General features: G+C 45.7%; 1 protein-coding gene across 1 annotated transcript in view; it reads right to left on the bottom strand.

The window, feature by feature from the left end:
- Positions 1 to 291: 291 nt before the first annotated feature.
- The window catches only part of E2F3 (E2F transcription factor 3), a 38,126-nt gene continuing 14,600 nt past the window's right edge, over positions 292 to 23,817 (bottom strand). Inside the window, exons 2-7 of the mRNA XM_088475851.1 lie at positions 14,383 to 14,494; positions 10,479 to 10,698; positions 9,873 to 10,034; positions 8,987 to 9,101; positions 2,385 to 2,520; positions 292 to 890 (exon numbers count right to left, since the gene is read on the bottom strand). Of these exons, the coding sequence (XP_088331977.1) occupies positions 634 to 890; positions 2,385 to 2,520; positions 8,987 to 9,101; positions 9,873 to 10,034; positions 10,479 to 10,698; positions 14,383 to 14,494 (1,002 nt within the window). The 3' untranslated portion in view covers positions 292 to 633. The remainder of the gene's footprint in view (positions 891 to 2,384; positions 2,521 to 8,986; positions 9,102 to 9,872; positions 10,035 to 10,478; positions 10,699 to 14,382; positions 14,495 to 23,817) is intronic.

The following is a 23,817-nucleotide window of genomic DNA, read 5'->3' as shown; positions in this document are numbered from 1 at the left end:
GGTGTTGGCACCCCATAGGACTATTTTACACAAACTATATTTACTACCTCAAGTAAACAATCTGTAGTACACAAACATTTTACTCCTAGCAAACAATGCATCCAACAGGCACTTTAAGCTCCAAATTATGTAGAATGGCTTTAAAAAGACAGGATACAATGAACATCCCCATTAAAAAGGTCTTCCTAAATTTAACATGCAGTTTGATTACATTTCTTTGGACACTTCTAATTCTTGGTTGTTAAACAGACTAACACCACCAAAATAAAATTAAAAAAATGCACACATATGCAAAATGACAGTTCATATTTATTGTGGAGTTTCTCCACGAGAGTTGGGGAGAATAATGTACAAGAAGGCACAGACCGACTTCACCAGGGCCAATACCATATTTACTCATTTGTGCCTTCAGCAATCCCAGTGCATCATCCTAATCCTGTAGATTTGCATAGCCTCTATTATTGAATTGAATAAATGCACTTGATGCAGCCATTGCTGCATAAGTAAATTCATGCCTTCTATAAAAAAAGGGAGAAGCAGTTAAGGTGTGATGTAGGTGATGTCGGACAGTGGCTCTGGCTCCATTTGTATTTAGTACAAAACAAACCATGGTTTAAGATCAGAAAGTTTTAATCAGCTGCACATGAAGTCTTCTAAAGGTGTTAGTTTCTCCAAGTCATAGGCATCAAATAGATCACTGATGCCCTCCTCTTCGCCAAGGCTTAGTAAATAATCTTCATGGATGAAGGGAGGGAGCAAGTTCACAAAAGGACCGTCAAGATTTAAAGGTATCTGATCCTCTGTTTGCTGAAGTAGATTGGTTGGAGATGTTAGAGGAGAAATGGTTTCCACTGTGCAGTTTACTTTTTCCTTTTTAGGAGACAGCAACTCTGTACGAGACACAAAAGCAAAGTTAGATAAATACATCTGTACGAAAGGGCAGCCAGGGGTCAATATGTTGTCTTGTAAACAATAAAGAAAATTGTCCACTACAAATTACAGTTTCCGATCTTAGAAAAAAATAATCTACTCAAGTTTGAAAAAATTGCTTGGACAGAAGATATTCTTCTATTCACATAAAGCCAGCTGGTTAGGGCTGAGAGTCCTTATTTCATCCCTTGTAGTTTCACAACAGCTGATTAGTTCAGGCCTGAACTAGAGGTTTATGAATAGTGTCTAAACTAAGGGGGGTGGAGAAATGGCACTTTGTTTTGTAAAATTCTAGTTACTCCTATTTTCTAACACCTTCCAACACCACACAAAGCACTTGTTTCCACCAGGTCACCCCTTTAATTCTGGGGTAGGTTCTCACACTTCTCAGCAGTTGTTTTTGGTTGACAACTACTTAGTCATGGCATCTCAGATCCAACATTTTTGGGGGGATATTCAGTTAAGCTCGTGATGTGTAGCTACACAAACTTCCAGGTAATATACAGTACAGAAAACATTTCTGTAACAGAAATACCTCATGCTTAATTTCACTGGCCATAGCCTATGATGCCTCTTATGGAATTTTAAGAGACCTTCCAGTCCCATGGGGTTGTGTTGATTAGGAACATACACAACTACTATGGGTAAACTGGGCCAATGTAATTTCCATAATTTTGTTCATTCTTCTATAAACTTTTTTTTTTGGTACAATTTAATCACTGAAAACAGCCATGTGCACTAGACAAATTATAGCAGGAAGTATATTTTGGATGAAACTATGGGGTGTATCCAAGCACCTAATATATTGAGAATTGGTTTACAATTTGGATCATAATATAGCTCTAGGGCTTCTCAATCAAATCTAGTTCCATTAATTACTATAATAAAGTGTACCCATCACTGATCGCAGCACAGTTAAATTCTAGGATTTAAGCCTCTAACTTTGAAACCAAAAACTTAATTGTGGCTTAAATAGAAATATCACACCAGATTACAATTTCTTCACACCAAAAAAATCCATATACTGCAATTGGGCCCTGTATTATTGAATATTTACAGAATTATTTTTAAGTGGTGAAAAACCATTAGTCTTGACCCCAAATACACTTGAAGCAAATAGACAAGTCATACAGATAAATTTTTAGGAGAAACACAAATAACTGAGCAACTTGTGGACAAGCATTCTGTTCCAAGGACAGCTGGCACTGACAGTATAAATACTTTTACATTTGTGAGGTCCTGAAAACAAAATGCATTAAAGCATTTTATATAGAGATCTAATAAGTGCATAATTAACACCTTCAAATCTCTACTACTTCAAAGTGGATGTTAGGACAGGCATCAAATTAAGTAAACTGAACACACAGTTGTAATGCCTAGAAATTTCTCTATTGCAGCTCTATCCACACCCCATTTCTAATGTGGATGTTTCAACAACAAATCTGTCTCTTTACCTTTGGAGTTCGGCTTTGCAAGATTGCCATTGTGATCCGGATTATTTTGCTTCACTGGACTATAGGATTCACTCTCTTCTGGGCACAAGTAAACTTCAATTGCTCCTTGACTGCTGGTCAAGTGTATTTGTAAACTCTGCAAACACCACAATCACAGAAATTACATCAACAGATTTCCCCCTCTCTAGACTACATAAATCCAAACCATAAGCATTGCAAATTATTGCAACTGGAAACAACCTAGGCTCACATGATAACATTCTATTAGACTACGGAAGCTGCCAAGTGGCAATGAGAATTCTATAAATACGGTAATACAGATCACATTTCACCTATTACAGTAGTGTGTAAAGCAAATTATTAAGGTAAAGAGAATAGTGTGGGACTCTGGTAGGAGAGTTTAGGATACCATAAGAGTCTCAACTTTAGTGTGAGCATGCAATTCTCAGTTTATAGTACTAGGGAAAATTACTTACCTGTGTTTTTCTTCGACTCCATAGGGGGCACATGGACAACGCTGGTCACAGCCTGGAGTGGAGAGTCTGGGCACCAAACCGTTAAATACAAATACCCATAAAGCCCAGGCTCAATCCTCTATACCCCACCACAAGGCAAAGGCCCTTCAGTTTTTAGTTATCAAGTTTAAGGCAGGAGCAAGGCAGAGGAGAAGAGAAGGAAGCCCAGCATACATACAAAACCATCCATACCATGATGAGTACAGCAAGACCAGTCACCAAGGAAACACCCCCAGCAGACAGGTGTGTCAGGGTGGGTGCCCTGTGACCCCCTATGGAGTCGAAGAGAGACTTTACAGGTAAAACCAGTTTCATTTTCTTCCTCCACTAGGGGGCAAAGAAAATGCTGAGACGTCCCAAAGCAGTCCCCTATGGGCAGGGACGCTCCTGAGCTGCAGTGAGCACAGAATGCTCAAAGGAGGCATTAGAGAATGCAAGAGTGTCAAATGCATATAACCTAATGAATGTATGAGCAGATGACCATGTGGCAGCCCTACAGAGCTGTTCAGTTGAAGCCCCATAACATGCTGCCCAAAAAGACAACTGACCACGTTGAATGTGCAGTCACCACGGCAGGGGCAGGACAGTTTGCCAGGTAGCAAGCATGGTGAACGGAGAGGCGGAGCCACCTGGCCAAGGTTTGCTTAGAAGCCAGCCCCACTTAAACATCATACAGCACTAAGAAACTCTGACACGTGTATCTCCTTGTTCTGTCTGACATAAATCCGGAGAGCGCTTACCATATCCAAAGCTTCCGGTGAAGAATACGTAGACTGGAATGCCGGTACAGTCCTGATGAATTGGGAAAATGGGATACCACTTTAGGAAGTTAGCCTAGGCGCGTCCGTAGCACAGCCCTGTCAGGTGGAAAACCAAAAATGGGGGGGCGCGGGGGACAAGAAAAAGCACTCAAATCAGACACCCGCCGGGCAGATGCAATGGCCAGTAGATAGTCTTCCACGTGAGCCAGCGCAAATCGACTAATGGCTCAAAAAGGGAGCCACCTGCAAAGCTTGGAGAACCAAAAAAAGGTCATAAGGAGCCACGGACGGTGGTTGAAAGTGGAGAGCTCCTTGAAAAAAAGGCTTGCACTTCCGGCAGCAGACCAACCTGCCTTTGGAAGAGACCGACAAAGCAGACACCTAGACCTTCAAGGACGACAGCCGCGGGCCAAAAGTCCAAACTCGTCTATAGAAAAGGATCCAGGGGGGGGGAAAAAAAAAAAATCAAAAAAACCAAACACCTCTGGTCAACAAGTATGTACACCAAATTCTGTGATAAACACGCCAAAGGCGGCTTTCTAGCCTTTAGCATGGTCCTTACCACTCTTCTAGAGAAGACCTCTGGCTCTTTAGACGTCCATCCTAAGAGCACCCCATCAGAGTCTGGCCAGGTCCAGATGGAAACAGACCCTGAGACAGCAGATCTGGTTGCAGCGGAAGGCCCAGGAGATCTGCGTACCACACGTGTTGAGGCCAATCCAGAGCCATCAGGATCAGAGTGCCTCCTTCCCAGTTGAATTTAGGGAGGACCAGAGGCAACATTGATATCGCAGTGGGGGGTGGGGTGGGGGAATTACCAAATCAGGAAGGTCCAAGGTACCATTGGCGCATCCACCAGGAGAGTGTTCGGATCCCTGGTGCGGAAGCAATACCGAGGAAGTTGATGGATGTAGCGAGATGCCATATTGTCTGTTTGGTAGGCCTTAGCAAAGGACCAAAAGCAACAAGACGTCTGGAAGCAGCGCCCACTCGCCTGCATGGACGCCCTGTCGACTTAGGAAGTTAGCTTGCCAATTTTGATGCCTTGATGAATACGGCAGACAGTGCCGGAAGAGGACGCTCTGCCTAATGAAGAATTCGGCTGACTTCCTGCATGGCTCCCGGACTTGAGTGCCGCCCTGGTGGTTTATGTAGGCCATCCCCGTGGCATTGTCAGACTGAACCAGACGTCCCTGAAGGTGTTGAGCCCGACACAGGGCTCTGTACACAGCACAAATTTACAGAATGTTGATAGACAGCTGACTCTTGACACGTCCTTGAAATTTTGGACGACAAGTGACCGCATCCCACCTTCAAAGACTAGCAATGGTGGTAAGAAGGACCCATCCCTGAATCCAAAATGGGAGTCCCTTGTCCAGATGTGAGCGCTGGAGCCACCACAGCAGGGAGACATACACTGAGGAAGAAATAGAGTCTTAGTGGATCAAGTCTCTCCTGACCTTCAAGGCTGTTTCAGAATAAGACCCTGGAGAGGCCGGGAGTGGTACCAATCGTACTCCACCATATCGAGCGTTGAGACCAATGACCTCAGAACCTGCATGCATGACACTGAGAAAATTCCTTATTTTGGTCTGTAAAGTTAAACTTGCTGAGTTCTGGAATCCAACAATGCTCCTAGGTGGAGCATCTCCTGGGACAGTTATAACATGGACTTCTTACAATTGATTATCCGTGACACTGTAGGAGCTCTACAGTCAGATATGTTCTTTGAGAACTGTCGCAGATTGCACCTGTAGCAGCAAGTTGTCCAGGTATTGAAAAATTCTGATGCCCTGTCGGCGCAGATGTGTAGCCACCACTGTTATGACCTTTGTGAACACACGAGAGGCTATGGACAGACCAAAGGGCAACGCTTGAAACTGGTAGTGACTGGTTTGGATAGCACACCTGAGAAATTGGTGGTAATTGGCTCGTTTATGCATCCTGTATATCCAATGATGCCATAAAGTCCCCTGGGTCCAATGCTAGAATGATGAACCAAAAGGGACTTCATGTGTAATCTGGGAATCTGAACAAACTTTAGATGTTTCAGTTGAGAATGGGTCGAAAGGAGCCATCCGGCTTCTGAACCAGAAATAGATTGGCGTAAAAGCCTACTCCTCTTTGGGATGGGGGAACCGGTATGATTAACCGAGGACAAGAGAGCGCAAACAGACGCCTCAAGAGCTGCTTTTTCTGGCTGTGTAGGCAGGCCGGCAGAAAAGAACCAGGAAGGTGGATGCTTACGAAAGGCGAGAGGGTAGCCTTGAGACATGACGCCTCTGACCTAAGCTTCTGTTGTGGTCTGCATCCACACCGCCAAAAAACAAAGAAGCTGGCCTCCCACTCTGAGGTCCCCCGCCTCATCATGCGGCAGACTTTTATGCCGGATTGGCAGCTGGACATCTAGTGGACCATGGTTGCTTACCTCTGGGCTTGGAGCTTTTAGAAGCTGAAACCTGATTTCTGGGAAAGGACTGACCTCCGGCCTTGCCTTGAGGATGAAAGGAACAAGATGTAGAAGTTCTGGATCTCTGGTGGTGGTAATAGATGGCAAGAAAGCAGACCTAGAAGCTGCTAGCATAGTCAATATCTTTTCATATTCTGGACCAAACAAATCACCGGACCTTCTTAGATTCCATGTCTGCCTTCCAGGTGTGCAGCCAGAGTGCTCTTCACGCAACCGCTGAAGCAGAAATTTAAGTTAAAACCACCCAATCTATGGCTGCTTCGGAGACATAAGCTGCCTCACGTGTGTAACCACAGACACTAAATCACTTTAGTGTGCATCAGAGGTAAGACCTTCCTCCAAATAGTCTGCCCAGCGATCAACAGCATTAGCCACCAAAGCTGATGCAAGGGCTGGACAAACCAGAGCACCTGCGTTAAATTTTCTTTAGGAAATTTTCCAGCTTCCTGTCCGTGGGATCTTTAAGAGATGCATTGTTAGGAATAGGTAGGAGGGATGATCTAATCAGCAGAGTGATGTGGGCATCCACCAGGTGAGGTGACTCCTACTTAGCCCTATTCACTGCCGGGAGATGGTAAATGGTAGCAATAAGTTTGTAAACTTGAAAGCGCCTGCTAGGATGAGTTCACGCTGCGGCTAGGTCTTCTAGCTGTGCTAATGACGGAATTTCCAGCACTGTCCAGTAGGTTAGCTTTAACAGCTCTAATAAGAGCCTCTACGTCTACTGGAGACATCGCTTCCTCAGGCACTGAAGACTTCTCCACATCGGATGTAATAGACGCACTAGTCGCGCCATCAGAAGAGACATCTGACTCAAACTCTGCCAAGATAGAGTAGTGGAGCTTTTGCGAGGAGCAAGCCTATGCCTAGGAGCTCTGTCCTTATCCAGCATCTGTTGAAAGGATGTGGATACTTGAGCCAACCCCTGTACCTACTGTGCAAAAGTTAGCATCCAGGATGGCTCAACCGTGGCATCGTGACAGGCAGTACCAGGAGTGACATACGGTCTACAAATTGCGACATTACCTGAGTCAGCCCAGGCAGGTTGTGTAGTAGAATCCATGGGCTCAACAACCTGTTGCAGAGCTCCAAAGCAACTAACACACAGGCCTTCGTGCTGTGGATCCTGAGGAGATGGAAGACATTTCTTGCATGTGCACAATGCAGATGCGCCCATCTCTGGTAGTTTTATTTCTGAAAATTTTAGTAGCCGCAGAAAGCACCAGACAACTTAAGAAAAGTATGAAGAAACAAAAAAGGGGTCCATAAGCAGTGTCAGTATTTTATAACAGAAAAACACACGCACTCTGTACTCGCCCCTGCAAGGTATGCACCCCCAGCGACCAGGGTACACTTACATGCACACAGACCTCGATGCAGAATAGTGGTCTTAAAAGCTTAACAATCCAGCTAAATAGCAGGAAGGAGCAGAATAAAGCACAGCTGCAGGGAGCAGGCTATAAAGGAGAACGGAGCCAAAACTTCTCAAACTAGCGCTGAGGCAGTAAAATCGCCACCCAGCTTCTAGGAGGGGGAGGAGAGAAGTGACGAGGCACCTAGTGCTTCCTGGCCACAAGTGAGAGGCGCGCTCCAGGGGTGTGGTAGTGGTGAACAAGGAAGCACACGCCTCCCCCTTCTGGCAACCCCCCCCCCCCCCCCCCCCGGAATATGGCTGCCGCTTGTATTAATCTCCCTGTTGGTGAACCGCCGAAGGTCTCCTGCTCCGGTGGCGAGAGCAGCGAACTCGTGGCTCCCTTTGCACAGGGAGCTGCTGCTTACCTTGTCCCTCGCTGAGCGCCGGCTTTGGAGTAGAGGAGACCGCTAGGGTGGTGGAGTAGCAGTGGGGGCGTCCTATAGGATACCTTCCACTGCACATTCAGTATAATCTATGTAAAATAAATCAAATATTAGGGAACCACCTAAAGTAGCCCCCTCAAACCTGGTGCCCAGTGCCTGCCTAGCACCAAACTTAAAACTGAAGGGGAGCCTGTTTTTATAGGTATTTTTAACAGTTTGGTGCCCAGACTCCTCTCCAGAGTATACCCAGCATTGTCCCTGCACCCCCTAGGAGAAAGAATAAATGAGTCTTTACAAGAAACGAGGAAGACAGTAATTTTATAACCAGTCAGGTTAATTTCAGCTGTAATTTCTTAATGTGAAAATTGTATTTCTTAGAAGAAATTGGACTGTATGGTAGTACGTGAATACATTATGTTTTTTGGTTGTTACGTTTATTATATAAAGTGAGGAAAAAGTAGGGACAGCTTCTTAAGAGGCCTCTACTTTTACTGTTACTGCAAGCCCAATAAACTAGACAAGTGGTTCTGTCCTCAGGACCCCACAGTTCACATTACCCAGGTCTCCTGGCAGGTGCACAGGTGTATTCATTACTCACTTACACATTTTAAAACAACCACAGGTGGAGCTAATTTCACTTGTGATGCTGAGAGACCTGGAAAACATGCACTGTTTGGGGTCCTGAGGACAGAGTTTGAGAACCTGTGAAATAGACAAAGAAAACATATGTAGAGTGGAATTAGTCATTTTGTCCTTGGGGGGTGGGTGGGGGGTTGGTTTGGGATAGGTTTGGGGGAGACTGTCCAGCACTAGAGAATGCAATGTATCTGGGATCTAATGGATCTGCTTTTACTAGATACACTTGATATGGATCTAGTAGTGCTAGAAGGCAAGTCCTCCTGCACTGCTCTGATACTGCCCTCTGCTGAGAAATACTTGTGGCATCACAGGATTTCCTCTTCAAATGAAGCCAGGAATAGTGAGCAGCTGCCAGACAGTTGGGTCTACCTCAAGACTGAAACATACATACAAACAAACGTATTAGCAGGAGCCTCATACCTCAACTGGGTCAGGCACTTCAAGTCTAGTTTCTGGAGGAGCTCTCACCACTATAACGGTTTGGTCCTTAAGGCCACTGATTTTTCGTATATCTTGATAGGTTACATAAGCTAACGTGAGTAAAGTTAAGGACATTTCACTGCAATCTCACAGCAGCTTGTTAACCATGCTTTTATGCAATAAAACGGAAGGCTCTGGACTTAAGTACCCCTTTACCTGCAGATGCTGAAATATGTACATAGATCAAAGTGGAGAGGGATTCCTCAGAGGGAAAACCCCACATTATGGTGATCTGTTATACCTTGAAGGTCTGACGTTCTCCTCCTAACCAGTCAGTTACCCTTTGGGTACATATAAGACAACATGATAACCCCATACTCCATGTACCCCATTCTAGAAAAAAGGAAAGCATAACCTAAAACAACTTGCCCATAGTACAGTACAAGTGTTAAAACTTCTGAATTTTCATGCAGATTACACCCTGCAAGCACAATAAAAAGCAGAGATTAGTTTCAGTCAAAATACTGTCCAGTCTGCACTTGAAATTGTATATAATCAGGTCAGCCCCTTAAATTTTGACAAACTAGTACAGTGGTACCAATGACACACTCTTGTAGGCTTGCATGTTTTTTTATGGACACAACAGAATCTTAAAATGTGTGTTAGTATATTAGGACCACAAAAATCTAAAGACTGAACTCTAGGTGTGCTACACACCTTTCCCAGCCCCAAATATCCAAGTGTGTGTAAACATGAGACCTTGTAAGGTCAAGATAAGCACAATGATTCAACTGTTCTGCACTATCAGAACCGTGGTCACATAGGGAAACTGTGCCATAAAGTATTAGACCAGAATTGTAAGAAGACATTTTTACAGAAAGGATATCTTTGGTTTTCTGAATCTTCAGTTAGAAGTTTCAGGTCCAAGGTACAGTTCTGTATCAGCTCATCCAGTTTATTCTCTTCCTGGCTGAGCTCTGAAAGTTCCTTGGATAGTCCTTGACACCGTGCCATGTTGCTGCATCCATCATCAGGCAAGGTGCAGCCCCTAAAACAACAAGCTATGTTATTAATTTTATGGAAACTAGTATATCCCATGAAATAGTTAACATTGCTTCTGACATGAAATATTTTTTCAGCCTAAGGTTCTACAGGTAAATAGTAACAACATTCTTGGGGGTGAAGAAAAGTATGGAAATTGAGAGATAGAGCATATATTAGATAGAGATATATATCGATATCCCCATTGCCCCCACCACTTGTGAACTTTGAGCTTAGCCATTAATTTGTGATAATCACAACCACTGATCCATTTGGGGCACTATATACACAAGTTTGGAGGCTCTTCAATGCAGCCTGCACACAACGTAAAGTTATACTGCAACAATTTCTCACCCATAATCTGGAAGGCAGCAATCCTGACAGGATTTTCTGTAACCATATACATTTATATGAAAGAAATGGCTGAATGAAGGTCGTTGAAAATACTTACATCCACTGTATGTTGTTTTTGGATTTCTTTTTAATGAGATGAATTCCTTCCAATACATTTGTGATATCATAAATTCTTCTTTTCTGCACCTTCAGGACCTCAGCAGCTCTGTTTAGGTCCACAACACCATCAGAGGATTGGCTAAGCAGCTGAATAAACTTCTTTGTCAAAAGACCAAGTGATGTGTCGTAACGTGTTTTTTCCAAGGGAGACTTTGGAGCTAGACCAGAAAACAGAAGTGTAAACATTCCACGTGTCCAATAGCCCTGCTACTAATAGTGAGAGAGTTACCAGTGTACTCTTACTTTTTTATTATTGGTTGAGGTCAGTTGGAGGTTTATAGGTTATTTTTTTTTTTAAATTAGATAAGATTTACCAGATAGACTGTATGAATATAGAAAAAAATATGGGTGATCAGCCTGAGTATTAAAATAGAAAGTATGGTTTATAAACCAAGTTGGACAAAAGCTATATTTTTATCTTTGAAGGTACAAAAACTGCAGAGTGAAAAAACTTCTGGTAGCACTGGTCTTAATATGACAAGTTTCTATAAAGTATTGAGGATAAAGCAAACTTTCATCTATATGCAATTACTACATAGCCTGTAAACCCAATTCTACTGTCCATGAGATCTCGTCTTGTGCCTTTATCACCCGAAAATACTCTAAGACGCACTACAAGACAAGACTGCATTAATTTTATATGCAACACTACTGTGCGACAGTGATTCTGTATACAGTACTACAACGCAGTACCAGCTGCTTTTTTACCAAATGCCATTGTGCTTCATATACAGGCTCAGGCTCAGTTTCACATAGAAATACAAGTGTCACATCAAATGAATCATTGCAGTCTCGGTGTGTCCTAGCAACATCGCATTGCAGCAAAGATGCATTTTCAGGCAAAAGACTCAATAAAGAAGCTCATCGCTAGCAGAGTCACAGGACCTGGCAGCTCACTCGCATCACATAGCGTATTTAGAATTGGTGTATGACGACATCTGTAGCTCACGTGTCAAGTGCACAGGAGTTATTCAATAAACACCTGCGACAGCCCCTACTTACGAAAGTATACACAGAATTATTTGCATTAGTGCAGGGAGCAATGCAGTCAGTGATATCAACTCCCAAAGCCCTACTTAACGCGATTTCTGCTCACATCTCAGGAGGGTGCAAGCAGAAATACATGATGAATGCAGCCTTGGGGCTGGTTGTGGGAATTGAATAGCTCCCTAGCACTTTGCCCAGGAGCAAGTTTCCACATGTAATAATTGAATTGCCTTAAAGAATCTTTAGGACTGCACTGTAAGGTGCCCACACACATACAGATGTCCTCACGATACAATTTTATGGCCAATTTCCTCATGAACTTTCACGGGAGCTCCCTTGCCTTCGTGATCACGATTTGGAGTTAAAAATGTCCAATCTGACTAAAGATCTATCTTGCAGCCAATGCATTGTATCCCAGATTGGCTAATCTGCCCTACAGCACGGCAGATCAGAAGATGCAATGTACGACGAGCGGGGACGTGCATCGGCATCATGCTCGTGAGTATAAACTCACGATTTTTACTTTTACCCGATTCGTCGTCACGATTCGTCGAAATCGGCCAAATCGCGTAAAATGTCGCTATGTGTGTGGGCACCTTTAAGGCTTTTAAAGCTCACAGAATGGAAGATTCATACAGAAGTGCCCCAGAACATTGTTGCTAAAACATTTGTTATATTAAAATCACTTTCAAAATAAGCGATTTGATCCAATAGGTGGAAATGACAGTGGACAAGTATAAAAGGGTGCTGCTTGTCTTTTGGAATAAAAATGAACTGCTAAGGGCCGTAGTACAACCATTACATCACTTTCCCATGTATTGGGCAAGGTAAAGCTTGCAAATTAAAACAAGAACCAATCTTAAAAGTTTATTACTTAACTGGAGAAAGCCAGTGGAAGATTTAGATGATAAACTACAATGATCACGTTGAGCAAATTACATTTGTGGGTCCCAGGGACCAATCACTTTGAAAAATTGAGGTTCTACTCCACTGTTTCTGGGTCCCATCTCACATTATGGGGGGGTGAGGGAAGGCAGCAGTTAGGATACTGGTGGGGCAGGTAGCAGCTGGGTTAGAAATGGTTAAGGCCAAGCAGTTGGGGTAGAGCTGGGGGTAAAAACAGGAATAATTTGGAGTAGAGCTTGGGTTAGATGGGAGTAAGGGCAGGCAGTGCTGGTGGTAAGGACGGGATAAGTGCAGACAGCAGTTGTGTCAATGCTGGGGGTAGAGAGGGCAAGGGTAGATGCATGTATGTGCGCAGTGGGCATCTGTGCACACGCAGTGGACCTGATGCTTACTAGGGCACTTTCCACTTCCCCTGACAGAACCCCTGTAACAGACTTTCATAGTGCCCTCCACCCCCTGCCGACAGACAAAACCCTCGGATCACACTCATACCAGAGTTTGCCCGCTCCCTCAAGGCAGTGGGAGGTGACCATGCTCCTTGCCTTGGGCCAAGACTTAGTCACTAAAAGGTCGGGCCCAGGTAAAAACTCATTGATTGAAAATGTGAATTCAAGGATGAAAATTGCAGCAATGAATTATATCACGGCTAGGGAATGATGTGATAAGGGTCATAGAAAAACATTTTCTTTTGCATTTCTCATGAAATTGTCAGGTTCCAGCATAAGATCAATAAAAGACAGCACAGGGGCCTGAATGCAGACTTGTTTTCCTTCATACTCTCCCTTATACCCACATCATATATGCTGCAAGTCATTACAATGACCTTGTCTGATGAATGTGCTGTATATAATGGCACTGAGACTCATCCCCAGATTATAACTGCATATTATAGTTACATGGGATCTCATATGAAGGGGTCAGTGCTGCAGGTTTGCCATGATGGGTGTAATCTAACATCTGTGGCAGTGCCAGCTGCTTATTGCCAGCATCCCCCCTTCCCTCTCGGTGCACACAGCAACAGCGTAGTCAGCTGTGCTATTATCAGAGTCTAGTGCACAGGGGTGTAGGCTGGTAGGAAGCATGGTGGAGAAAGCCATCACGACACAGGCCTTGGTAACCCGCAGCAAATCTCCATGGATACAGATCTAATGCTCAGATCCCAGAGTCAACCCCTGATGTGGCGCAGAGAGAAGCAGCTGTAGCTATTAGGAGAGAAGCCAGGCTCTGGGGTAAAATGAGAGCAAGCCCAGCAGCATCATGTGACCAGAGGTCTCAGGCTGCTATTGGACGAGGACATGCTGCTGGCCGCAGTGATTGGTTGCGGATGCAGGGAAACGCTGAAGAGGTAAATGGCCGGCTGCAACACAGCGCTTCCCGCAGGACCCGCTTATTTTTGAAGAGTCCCTGATTGCCTGTAGCACGTAAATACGAGCTATATCGTTTATTTTGCAATCACTGAACTGTTTTAGGGGCAACAATTTCTTACCACAATCCTGATATACTCCGTGCCACATCTCCAAGATACTGTATTAAAATAACGATTTAGATCTGGAAGATTAGGTATTATGGCATCAAGTGACAGTTCTACAAACAGGCATGTTTGCAGAGACAAATGAGGTTAAACAGTTTTAGACAGACCCTAAGAATATTAAACAAAGGAATGAAATATAGGATTAAAACCTCTTTAAAAATCATTTGTCTAAGTGAATTAATTGCCTTAAAAAAAAAAATAAAAATGTTGCTCTTCAAGAAGAAAAGCCCTTATCCTGCAGTGATTACAGGTCAGTGAGATTACACTTTACTTCACAACAAAACATCCACTTGTAAGCCAAAAAACACATGTCAAATGGTTTCACAGCAAATTTTAGTGATGCAACAACAAATGGGGGGTTGGGAAGATATCCATCAAGCAATAAAGGCTGTAAAACAGACTGTCAGCTAACACTTACTTTTTGGGCTGTCTGGACAGAGTACAGCTGCTCTTCCTTTGCCTTTTGGAGTTTTTAACCCTTCAGAAAGATACTGTTGACCTCCATCTCCAAGTTCCAACCGTCGCTTGGCCTGGAAAACAAGTTTTAGAGTAACAGTTTAATAGTGATTCAAATGAAAGTAGAGCATACAACAATCCTGCAACAGTGGGACATGCTACATTTGTTCTAGAGACACAAATACTGTTATATATTCAGTGGTGCCGTTACCAGGTATCTGTGCTAGGAGAAATGTTATTGCAGTATGAATACAATTGCTTAACTTCTATACAGTGCTTGAAAATGGTCAGACATGCACATATGGATCTTTGTGCTATGGATTTTGGATTTAACCAAGGTCCTTTTACTATCCTACCAGGTATAAACTTTGTCCATAAATTAGGCAAACCTACATCACTTTGGTGTCTGGTAGCCATTCAATTCACGGCGCCGTTTGGTCCGATAGTTAAGGTGAATACTCAATTAGAGGCGAAAAGTCAGAAAAGTTTTGCCTGTCTGACTTTCAGCCTCATTCGCCTGTTTCAGAGGCGAAAACTTTTCATGCGCGTCCCCCCTTAGGGTTAGGCACCCCCCCCGGGGGAGGTTAGGATGTTAGTTAGTCAGTACTTACCTATCGACAATCAAGATTTCCAGCGCTGTCGGGCTTTCGCTGCCGGGAACTCTGCTTTGGTCGGCCAGGCGTTGCCGGGAATCGAACCGCCGGCCATGCAGCCGGCGGTATTTCATACAGATTCCGTTCCAAGTAGTTTCCCCATACTTGCACCCAAAAAAAAAACGATTTTGCACTTTTCTCTCTCCTGCTATTCATATGAGATACTTTTCCTCCTATTACATTGCATTTACGCTTACTCTAATGGTGCATACACACGATCAGATTTTTCCTTCAGATATGAACGATAACGATTTAAAAATCGTTCAGTCGTTCATATCTGAAGGAAAATCGTTCATATCTGACATGCCTGAACGATGGACGATCAACGATGCGCGTTCCCGATGGTCAGATAACGATTTCTGACATCTGATGTGTTTGCAGTCAGACTTGGACGATTCCATTCATTTTAATGCAGTCAAAAATCGTTCAATCGTTCAAATCGTTCAATCGTTCAGTCGTTCATCTGACAAGTCTGACAAATCTGACCGTGTGTACGCTCCATAAATCATCCTGGAATTGAATATGGAGATACTTTGAAAACATGTGGAAAGTCCGAATCCGCAGAAACATTCGCCAAACTGCACTATTCGCCTAATTGAATACAGCCTTAAGTCGGAGATGCCAGTTCTTGTGACTTAACCTGGGTTTTCAGTTGCGAGGACTTACCGCTGCGCTAAGCAGGAAAACAGCCGGATGCCCGTCACTTTCGTCGGACCAAACAGCGCGTTGAATTAAATCGCTCCGGGAGCTCCCTCTTGTGGCTATACAGCATCACGCTGAATTGAATCAAGCCCATCGTCTCTCATTGATGCCTACTGAATGCACCAAACGTTATTCACAAGGTCAATAGGAAGCCAGTCACGGAAAGGCTGAGTAACATGAATCATAGGACTGACCCAAATTCCTATAAATTTCTCTTCTACATAATGCCTTTAGCGGAAGAAAAAAAAAAAACCCACAAACACGTGGCCAAACCCTGACAGAGGGAAAGCCATTAATTGAATAAAATAATCTGTATTTAACAGTTTGATATTTGACCGGTGTATGTAGACACATTTGTACAAACAGCCTCATTTAGCAAACCACCGACTTAACTGCACCAGAAGACTAATCCTACACTATAAGTGAACTAAGGGGCCGATTCAATTACCTACAGGACTTAATGCAGTGTTTGAACTATCGCCGAGGTTCTCAAACTCGGGCCCCAGGACCCCACACAGGTCACGTTTTCCAGGTCACCCAGCAGGTGCACAGGTGTATTCATTACTCGCTGACACATTTTAAAAGTTCCACTGGTGGAAAACATGCACTGTTTAGGTTCCTGAGGTGCAAACTGAAATCTGTTAATTAGTGCTCCCAGGGATTGTCGTGGGCTTATCACAAAGCCCCAGGGACCTTAACCTGCCAGCTATGGCTTACCACTCGTTGGCTGCGGGAAAAAGTTAAGGATCCAGGCACTAAAGCTGGCCATACACCAGTCCTACTTTACTCCAACTAGTTGGTTGGAATGAAAAACAGGTAATGCATGGGAGCAAATGAGCCATTTGCTCCCAAACATCAGAAAACGGACAAGAGCGGTTTAGACAAGTTTTCTTTAAATCAAACAGACAAACTCGCCTGAACGACCTTTGTGTTTTTCTGGTGTTTGGGAGGAAATTGCTGATTGTCATTTGCTCCCATACATTACCAGATTTTTCATTCCAACCAACTAGTTGGATGGTTGGAGGAAAGTTGGTCTGGTGTATGGCCAGCTTTAATTTGGGAGCTAAATCCCTGCGGTAAATCGTGCCAGGCTTAAAAAATAAACATTCTAGCACTGTAGTTGGGAGGGCATACAACTAGAGTGGCTGTACAGCACAGTCTGCAGGGTTTCACCCCTATATACCTCACTACCGCTATTTTAGGCGCCATCTTGATTATTGAGGAGGCTTTTGCCTACAAAACCCCATGTACACTGGGGGAGGTCAGGGCTGGGCTTGGATACCTCTTCCCTCCATTAGTCGTATGCATGTATGTGTTTCTCCCCAGAAAAAATTTCCAGCCGAGTGGCATCAAGAAGTAGCTGGGTGGGGCCTTCGCAATAATAAAACGTTGTAAACCCTGCTATGATTTAAACAGTGCCCCCAGACTGGCCCCAGGACAGAACTTCCCTAAACATGATCCGCGGCGCTCCCGCTGCCTCGCTGTGACTGGACCTAGCAGGCGAGCAGAATAAGCTCTTCACGTCGCGGGTGACGTCATCCGCGCAGTGCATCACTGGGAATGCTGGCCTCTGAAGCGATCGGAAGCTTCTTCAGCCTCCGGCCGCTTCAGAGGCCAGCGTTCCACACCAGGAGGCGGAGGGTGACCAGGAATGCGGCGGGGGTAAGTGCCAGGAGATGCACCCACAGAAAACAGTAATAAATATTATATCTATATCTCCTTGACCTGCAACAAACTGCACTTACAAGGTTTTCAATAGACAATTAGTGAAGCACAGAACAAGCGCACTATCAAAGATTATTTAAATGTATAAGGAATATTGTCAGTATATAAGAATCAGAGTTATGGTATAACATACCTTAGATAACTTTTTGAGGTCCATAGGGTTCACAGAATCTACCTTGGGGTATATAGTTGGAGAGATCCATTGCACCAAACAGCTACAGCTTTAAAGCTCCTAAAATGCACTGGTCTTCCTATTTACTCCACCTCTAGCCACTGGCTTGTTTACAAACTGAATGCCTAACTGCAAGAGAGAAGAAGTGGAGAAGTACAACATACCCAAGAAACTCAAAATACAAATAGGGAACCAAAAAAACAACAGTTCCCAACTGAGGCCAGGTGCCTCAGGGTTGGTGCTCTGTGGATCCTATGGACCTCAAAAAAAAAAAAAGTTATCTAAAAAGGTATGTTATACCACAAGTATGATTTTCTTCTTCAGGGTCCACAGAATCTACCATGGGGACGTCCTAAAGCAGTTCCCTTAAGGGCAGGGACACTCCTGAGCAGAGAGGAGAATCTGCCACCCAAAAGGAAGCATCCTGGGAGGCAAAAGTAACAAATGCATAGAATTTGATAAAGGTATGGACGGAAGACCAAGTGGCTGCCTTGCACAGCTGTTCAGCTGAGGCACCATGTGTAACCGCCAACGACTGTCCAACAGACAGTAGAATGTGCAGTCGCCTTGTTAGGAACAGTGAGATTAGCCTCTTTATAGACTTGAGAAATAGTCGTATGCAGTCAGCGAGCCAAAGACTGTTAGCTGGCCTGCCTCATTTGTGAAACCCATATAACAGAGCAAATCTGATTTCTACTCCAGGGTCCTTAGGGATCTTTTGTGGTATTGGCATGGGCTTGTCCCTGGGCACCACACAGTTAAAGCAGTCATCCCAGGATGCACTGGGGCCCTTCCTATACCCCGCACACAGGCACCACAATTTTCAGTTGGTGCCCAGCCGGACTCGGGTCACCGCACGGAGGGACTGTTTCACAGCCCCTGAAGAATTTAAAAGTGGCAGCACGGACAGTCCAGCGGACGTCCATGCTACTGCTCCAACACCATTGTCGGCGCTGATCACCGGTAGCGATCCGGGTAGCTCGGCGGGCTCTTGGGTTTTCCCTCTGGGACTGTGGCCGGACTTATGAGGGACAGCAGCAGGTAAGCAGCAGGTGTCTGCGGTAGGCACCCGCAGACAGTCCAGTGTCCCCAGGGCTAGGGGCTCCCTGGGGACGGCAGGATAGTGGAGCCAGGTACTGATCCTGCGCTCACAGTAGGCCACCAGGGATACGGGGCTAGAGCGTTATGGAAGCGTTCCAGCATCCCAGGGATAACAGCCTGCCAGAGGAGAGCGCCTTCCCTGTTCAGCACAGGAGGCCCTTCCCCCCGCTGCTCTCAGCGCCTTTCCCTCAGATTCGGCGGGCTGAGGCAGCATTCCTACCCAGGCCTGCCTCTCTGGCAGCCATCTTGGATGGGCAGAAAGGCTGGTGCAGGGTGCGGAGCCTGGGTCTCCAGTTACATACCTCTCCTCCATTGTCCAGGTCAGCGTATGTAGCGCTATCACTGCCAGGCTGTAGGTCTGTGTAAGTGAGGTGCAATTAGTGCAGAATTTTCTGCATTGTATGCGACTTATGCTAGCGCTTTGTGTCTGATACTGTCAGCCATTTTAACTATTCCCATTACTTCCTGTTCAACCCTCTCGGTGCCAGTAGTCAGGGTGGGAATTTACCTCATATTACTGTGGGGAGTCACATACCACTATGTCCAGGGAGGATTCTGTCTATGGGTGCACGTCTACAGTTTTCCTATTCTAGAGGTAGAGCGGGTGTAAGTCAGGGGATGGTACATGTTCTACAAGTTTAACTCTTCGTGATATACCTGCTGTACCCAGCACCTCACATGAACCCCCTCGGGCTTCTTTCGCACAAGCCTTGAATGTCCTTGTCTCCCCAATTGGGTTTTTTGCACAGCAGGCGGTTGTCCCTTCCCCCGTATCAGGGGGTCCGGAACAGATGGTGGCGGCGCAGTGTGCCCCTCAGCAGGTTCTTCCTACGGTGGAGCCTGTTTGGGCGTGCTCTGTCTGCTACGACGCAGAATATTGCCGAGCAGGACCCAACACCTGCTAAAACACCACTACTTTCGTTTCCAGCTACACAACGGAATTGCCCGTCGGATAAAGACAATTGATCGTGCTCTCTCCGGAGGTACGCCTGTCTCTGACTTTGTGGTTACAGACGTCTCATCTCAACAGGGGACGTCCATTTTGGATTGTGTCCTTCTTGGATTGTGTCCTTCTAAAAACGGCTGCCTGCGGGGCTAGGGTGCTGTGACTATCCCACACGCCTTCCAGGGATGGTGGAATCTGTCCTGACGATCAATATATTGGAGCTTTGGGCAGTGTTCAAAGCGCTGCAACAAGCAAGACTCTTCCTGCAGGGAAAACCCAAGCAAATTCAGTCATACAACGCCACCACGGTGGCTTACATAAACAGTCAAGGAGGAACTCAAAGTCCGGTGGCTCTAAAGGAGGTATCTCGCATTCTGACTTGGACGGAAAGCAGTGTTCATCCCGAAAGTACTCAACTGGGAAGCGGATTTCCTCAGCAGCCACGATGTACACCCGGGGGAATGTTCTCTTCACCAGGAGGTATTTCAACTCCTGGTGGACAAGTGGGGCCTTCCCAAAATAGACCTCATGGCTTCCAGACAAAACCGCAAGCTGTGAATGTACAGACCCCGAACAAGAGACGCAGAGGCTTTCCTGGTGGATACTCTGTCGGTACGGTGGACCTTCCAGTTCTCCCACCTGTCTCGAGTACTTTGAAAGTTCAGGCAAGAAGAAGGCAAGATCCTGCTGGTGGCTCCTGCATGGCAGAGGCGGCATTGGTACTCGGATTTTCAGAGTGTCTATCGACATATCGACACTCCATTGCTGTTGCCTCAATGCCCGGACCGGTTGTCTCAGGGTCCTTGTCTCTACCTGGACCTGAGTATTCTGTCTTTGACGGCATGACTCTTGAGACTTCCCTCTTAAGGTCTAAGGGTTTCTTCAGATCGGTGGTGAATACAATGCTCCGAGCTCAGAAACCTGCTTCAGCGAGAATTTACCACAGGGTGTGGCATACTTCTTTTGAGTGGTGTCGCCCTAGACTGTATGATCCTCAGGAATTTTGGATATCCAGAGTGCTGGCTTTTCTAAAGGCAGGTTTGGATCTAGGTATGCGCCTTGCTTCTCTGAAGGGGCATGTCTCTGCCCCGTCAGTTTGGTTTCAACGTAGGATTGCTACGCTGCCTGATATCCGCATATTTATGCAGGGTGTCCTTCGCATCCAGCCTCCCTTTGTTCCTCCAGTTGCTCCTTGGGATTTGGCTGTGGTTCTGAGGGCACTCAAGGTCCTCCATTCGAGCCTCTGGGTTCCATGGAGTTGAAATGGCTTACAACAAAGACAGTGTTCCTTCTGGTTATTGCTTCGGCCAGAAGTGTGTCGGATTTGGGGGCTCTCTTGTCGCCCCCCCCTTCAGATTTTTCATTCAGACAGGGGCGGTACGTCGGACCCGCCCTGGTTTTCTTCCTAAAGTGGTGTCTAGTGTCCACATTAACGAGGAAATTGTGGTCCCAGCCTTTAATTCATTAGATCTCTCGGCTGGCGAGGCCTCTTTGGACGTGGCACGGGCTCTGCAGATCTATGTGGACCATACCAGTTCTTTAAGAAAATCGGACTCAGTTTGTCATGTATGGCTTTCACAGGAGGGGTTGGCCTGCCAATAAACAGACTTTGGCACTGTGGATTTGCATGGCAATCTCTGAGGCTTATGCTCATGAAGGTTTTCCAGTGCCACCCTATGTGAAGGCTCATTCTACGAGGTCTGTGGGTTATTCGTGAGCTGCTCACGTGGCGCTTCGGCTGTTCAGCTTTGTAAGGCGGCCACGGTCCTCTGTCCATACTTTTGTCAGGTATCACGCCTTTAACATTTGCTTCTCAGAATGCTTTTCGGGCGGTGGGTTCTCCTTTCTGCACAAGAGCATCCCCCCTTGACTGATACTGCTTTGGGACATCCCCAAGGTATCCCTGTGGATCCCTAAGGACCCCGGAGTAGAAAACAAGATATGGTAACAACTTAGCTTTGTTCTCTGTTTCTACAAAGTCCTTAGGGTCCACAGGGCGCCCGCCCTGACGCCCTGTGCTTCTGTAGGGTGTTCCGGTCGCCAGTTTGTCTTTTTTTCTGTGAGAATGTGAACCTTGTTATGTTCGACTTTCTTCTTTTTTCTCCTCCTCCGGCCTATGGCTTGCTACTAAAACTGAGGTGCCTTGGCCTGGGGCGGGGTATAGAAGGGGCCCCAGTGCATCCTGGGATGACAGCTTTAACTGTGTGGTGCCCAAGGACAAGCCCATGCCAATACCCCAAGATATCCCGTGGACCCTAAGGACTTCGTAGAAACAGATAACAAAAGGTAAGTTCTTACCATATCTCTTCTTTTCCTGATGGAGCTGGTATGATCCTTGTAGATATGAAGGGCTCGAACTATATCCGTGGAAGCTTCACCTATAGACAGGTTTGAAGACTGAAGTGTCGGGACTACAATTTCCTCATTTATGTGGAAACTGGCTACTACCTTCGGACGGCAACCCGCCTCAGTACGAAGGACAGCTCTATTTTGATGAAAAATCAAATACGGAGAGAAACATGACAGTGCTGCCAAGTCAAACTATGAGCGGAGGAGAAAAAGTGTCTCCGCTGTCCACCATCTTAAGTCCACCTTATCTAAGGGCTCAAAGGGTGGAACTTGCAGCGCCCTGAGAACCACAGATAAATCCCATGGTGACAAGGCTGCAGTTGTAGGACCCCCTGCAAAAATGTTTTTATATCTGCCAGGGGCACAATTCTGCGCTGGAACAAAACTGACAAAGCAAACTAGAACCCTTAAGGTAGCCAGGCGCAGACCTACCTACCTAACCCAGCCTGCAGAAAAGAAAGTACCCTTGAAAACCTTAGGGCCAACGAAAATATGAAGGCCAAATCTTGTGATAGATGCGGGCTAAAGCAGGCTTCCTTGCCCTCATTACTGGTATGCCAACCTGAAGTTCCATCCCACTGCCAGAGCTTCCACGAAGGCGGCTGAGGTGACCCTCGTTCTGGAGCCGTACCTGGGAACCTTGTGGTTGTGGCGTGACACCAGGAGGTTTACATCGTCCCCACCTGTCCTCCAGGAGGTGAGAGACGTCCGGATGAAGAGCCCATTCTCTGGCATGTATGTCCTGACTACTTAGGAAGTCCGCTTCCCAGTTAGACTCCTGGAATGAATATTACAGAGATTGCTGAAAGATGGCATTCTGCCCACAGCAACAGCAAAATGTTCGCCCCTTCTCTCGTGGCTGCCAGACTTAGTGTACCTCCTTGATGGTTAATGTATGCCACTGTAGTCACGTTGTTGGACTCAATCTGGACAGGCCTGCCGTGAAGGTGCTGCGCCAGACCTGGCGCTCTGTGCACTACACGAAGCTCCAATATATTTATCGGTTGGTGACTTTACAGAGTCGCCCTGTCACCGCACACCATCCTCGCAGACTTGCATCCGTGGTGAGGCATACCCAATCTGGGACCCATAACTGACTACCCTTGTCTAAATGAGTCATCTCAGCCATCAAGCGAGGGAGAGCCAAACCTCTGGCGAGATGTGGATCATGTGAGACTTTAGCCGATACGGACCATCCCAATGAGACAGAATCCATTGCTGCAGGGACCTGGAGTGAAACTGGGCATACGCCACCATGTCGAATGTGGATACCATGGAGCCCAGCACCTGCATTGCCAGGTTAACTGACACTGTTTGCAGAGTAGACTGCGCACATAAGACTGTAGTGCCACAATCTTGTCCTCTGGTAAGAGAATCCTCTGGCCCAGAGGGTCCAGCAGCACCCCCAAGTGCACTATCCGCTGAGTTGGAGAAAGAGGACTTTGTCTGCTTACAGGAGCATGGCTGGGTAATTGGAAAATGTTCATCTGCAGATGACATTGTAACAACTCCTGTGATTGTGCCAATATCAGGTCATTCAAATATGGCAGTATCCTGACTCGTGGTCTGAGATGAGCAGTCATCACTGCCATTATTGTGGTAAACACCAAAGGGTAATGTTGCTGATCTACCACCAATCTTAGAATCTTTGCTGGGATCGTTTAACCAGAACATACAGATATGCATCCTTTATGTCTAAGGAGACCGTGAAATCTCCAGGCTCCATTGCCAGCATAATTGACCGTAGGG

Source organism: Taudactylus pleione, unplaced genomic scaffold (assembly GCF_031769625.1).
Source record: "Taudactylus pleione unplaced genomic scaffold, aTauple2 ptg000179l, whole genome shotgun sequence".
NCBI lineage: Eukaryota > Metazoa > Chordata > Amphibia > Anura > Myobatrachidae > Taudactylus > Taudactylus pleione.
The sequence above is the reverse complement of the archived record's forward strand: the minus strand, read 5'-3'. Positions and strand labels throughout refer to the sequence as shown.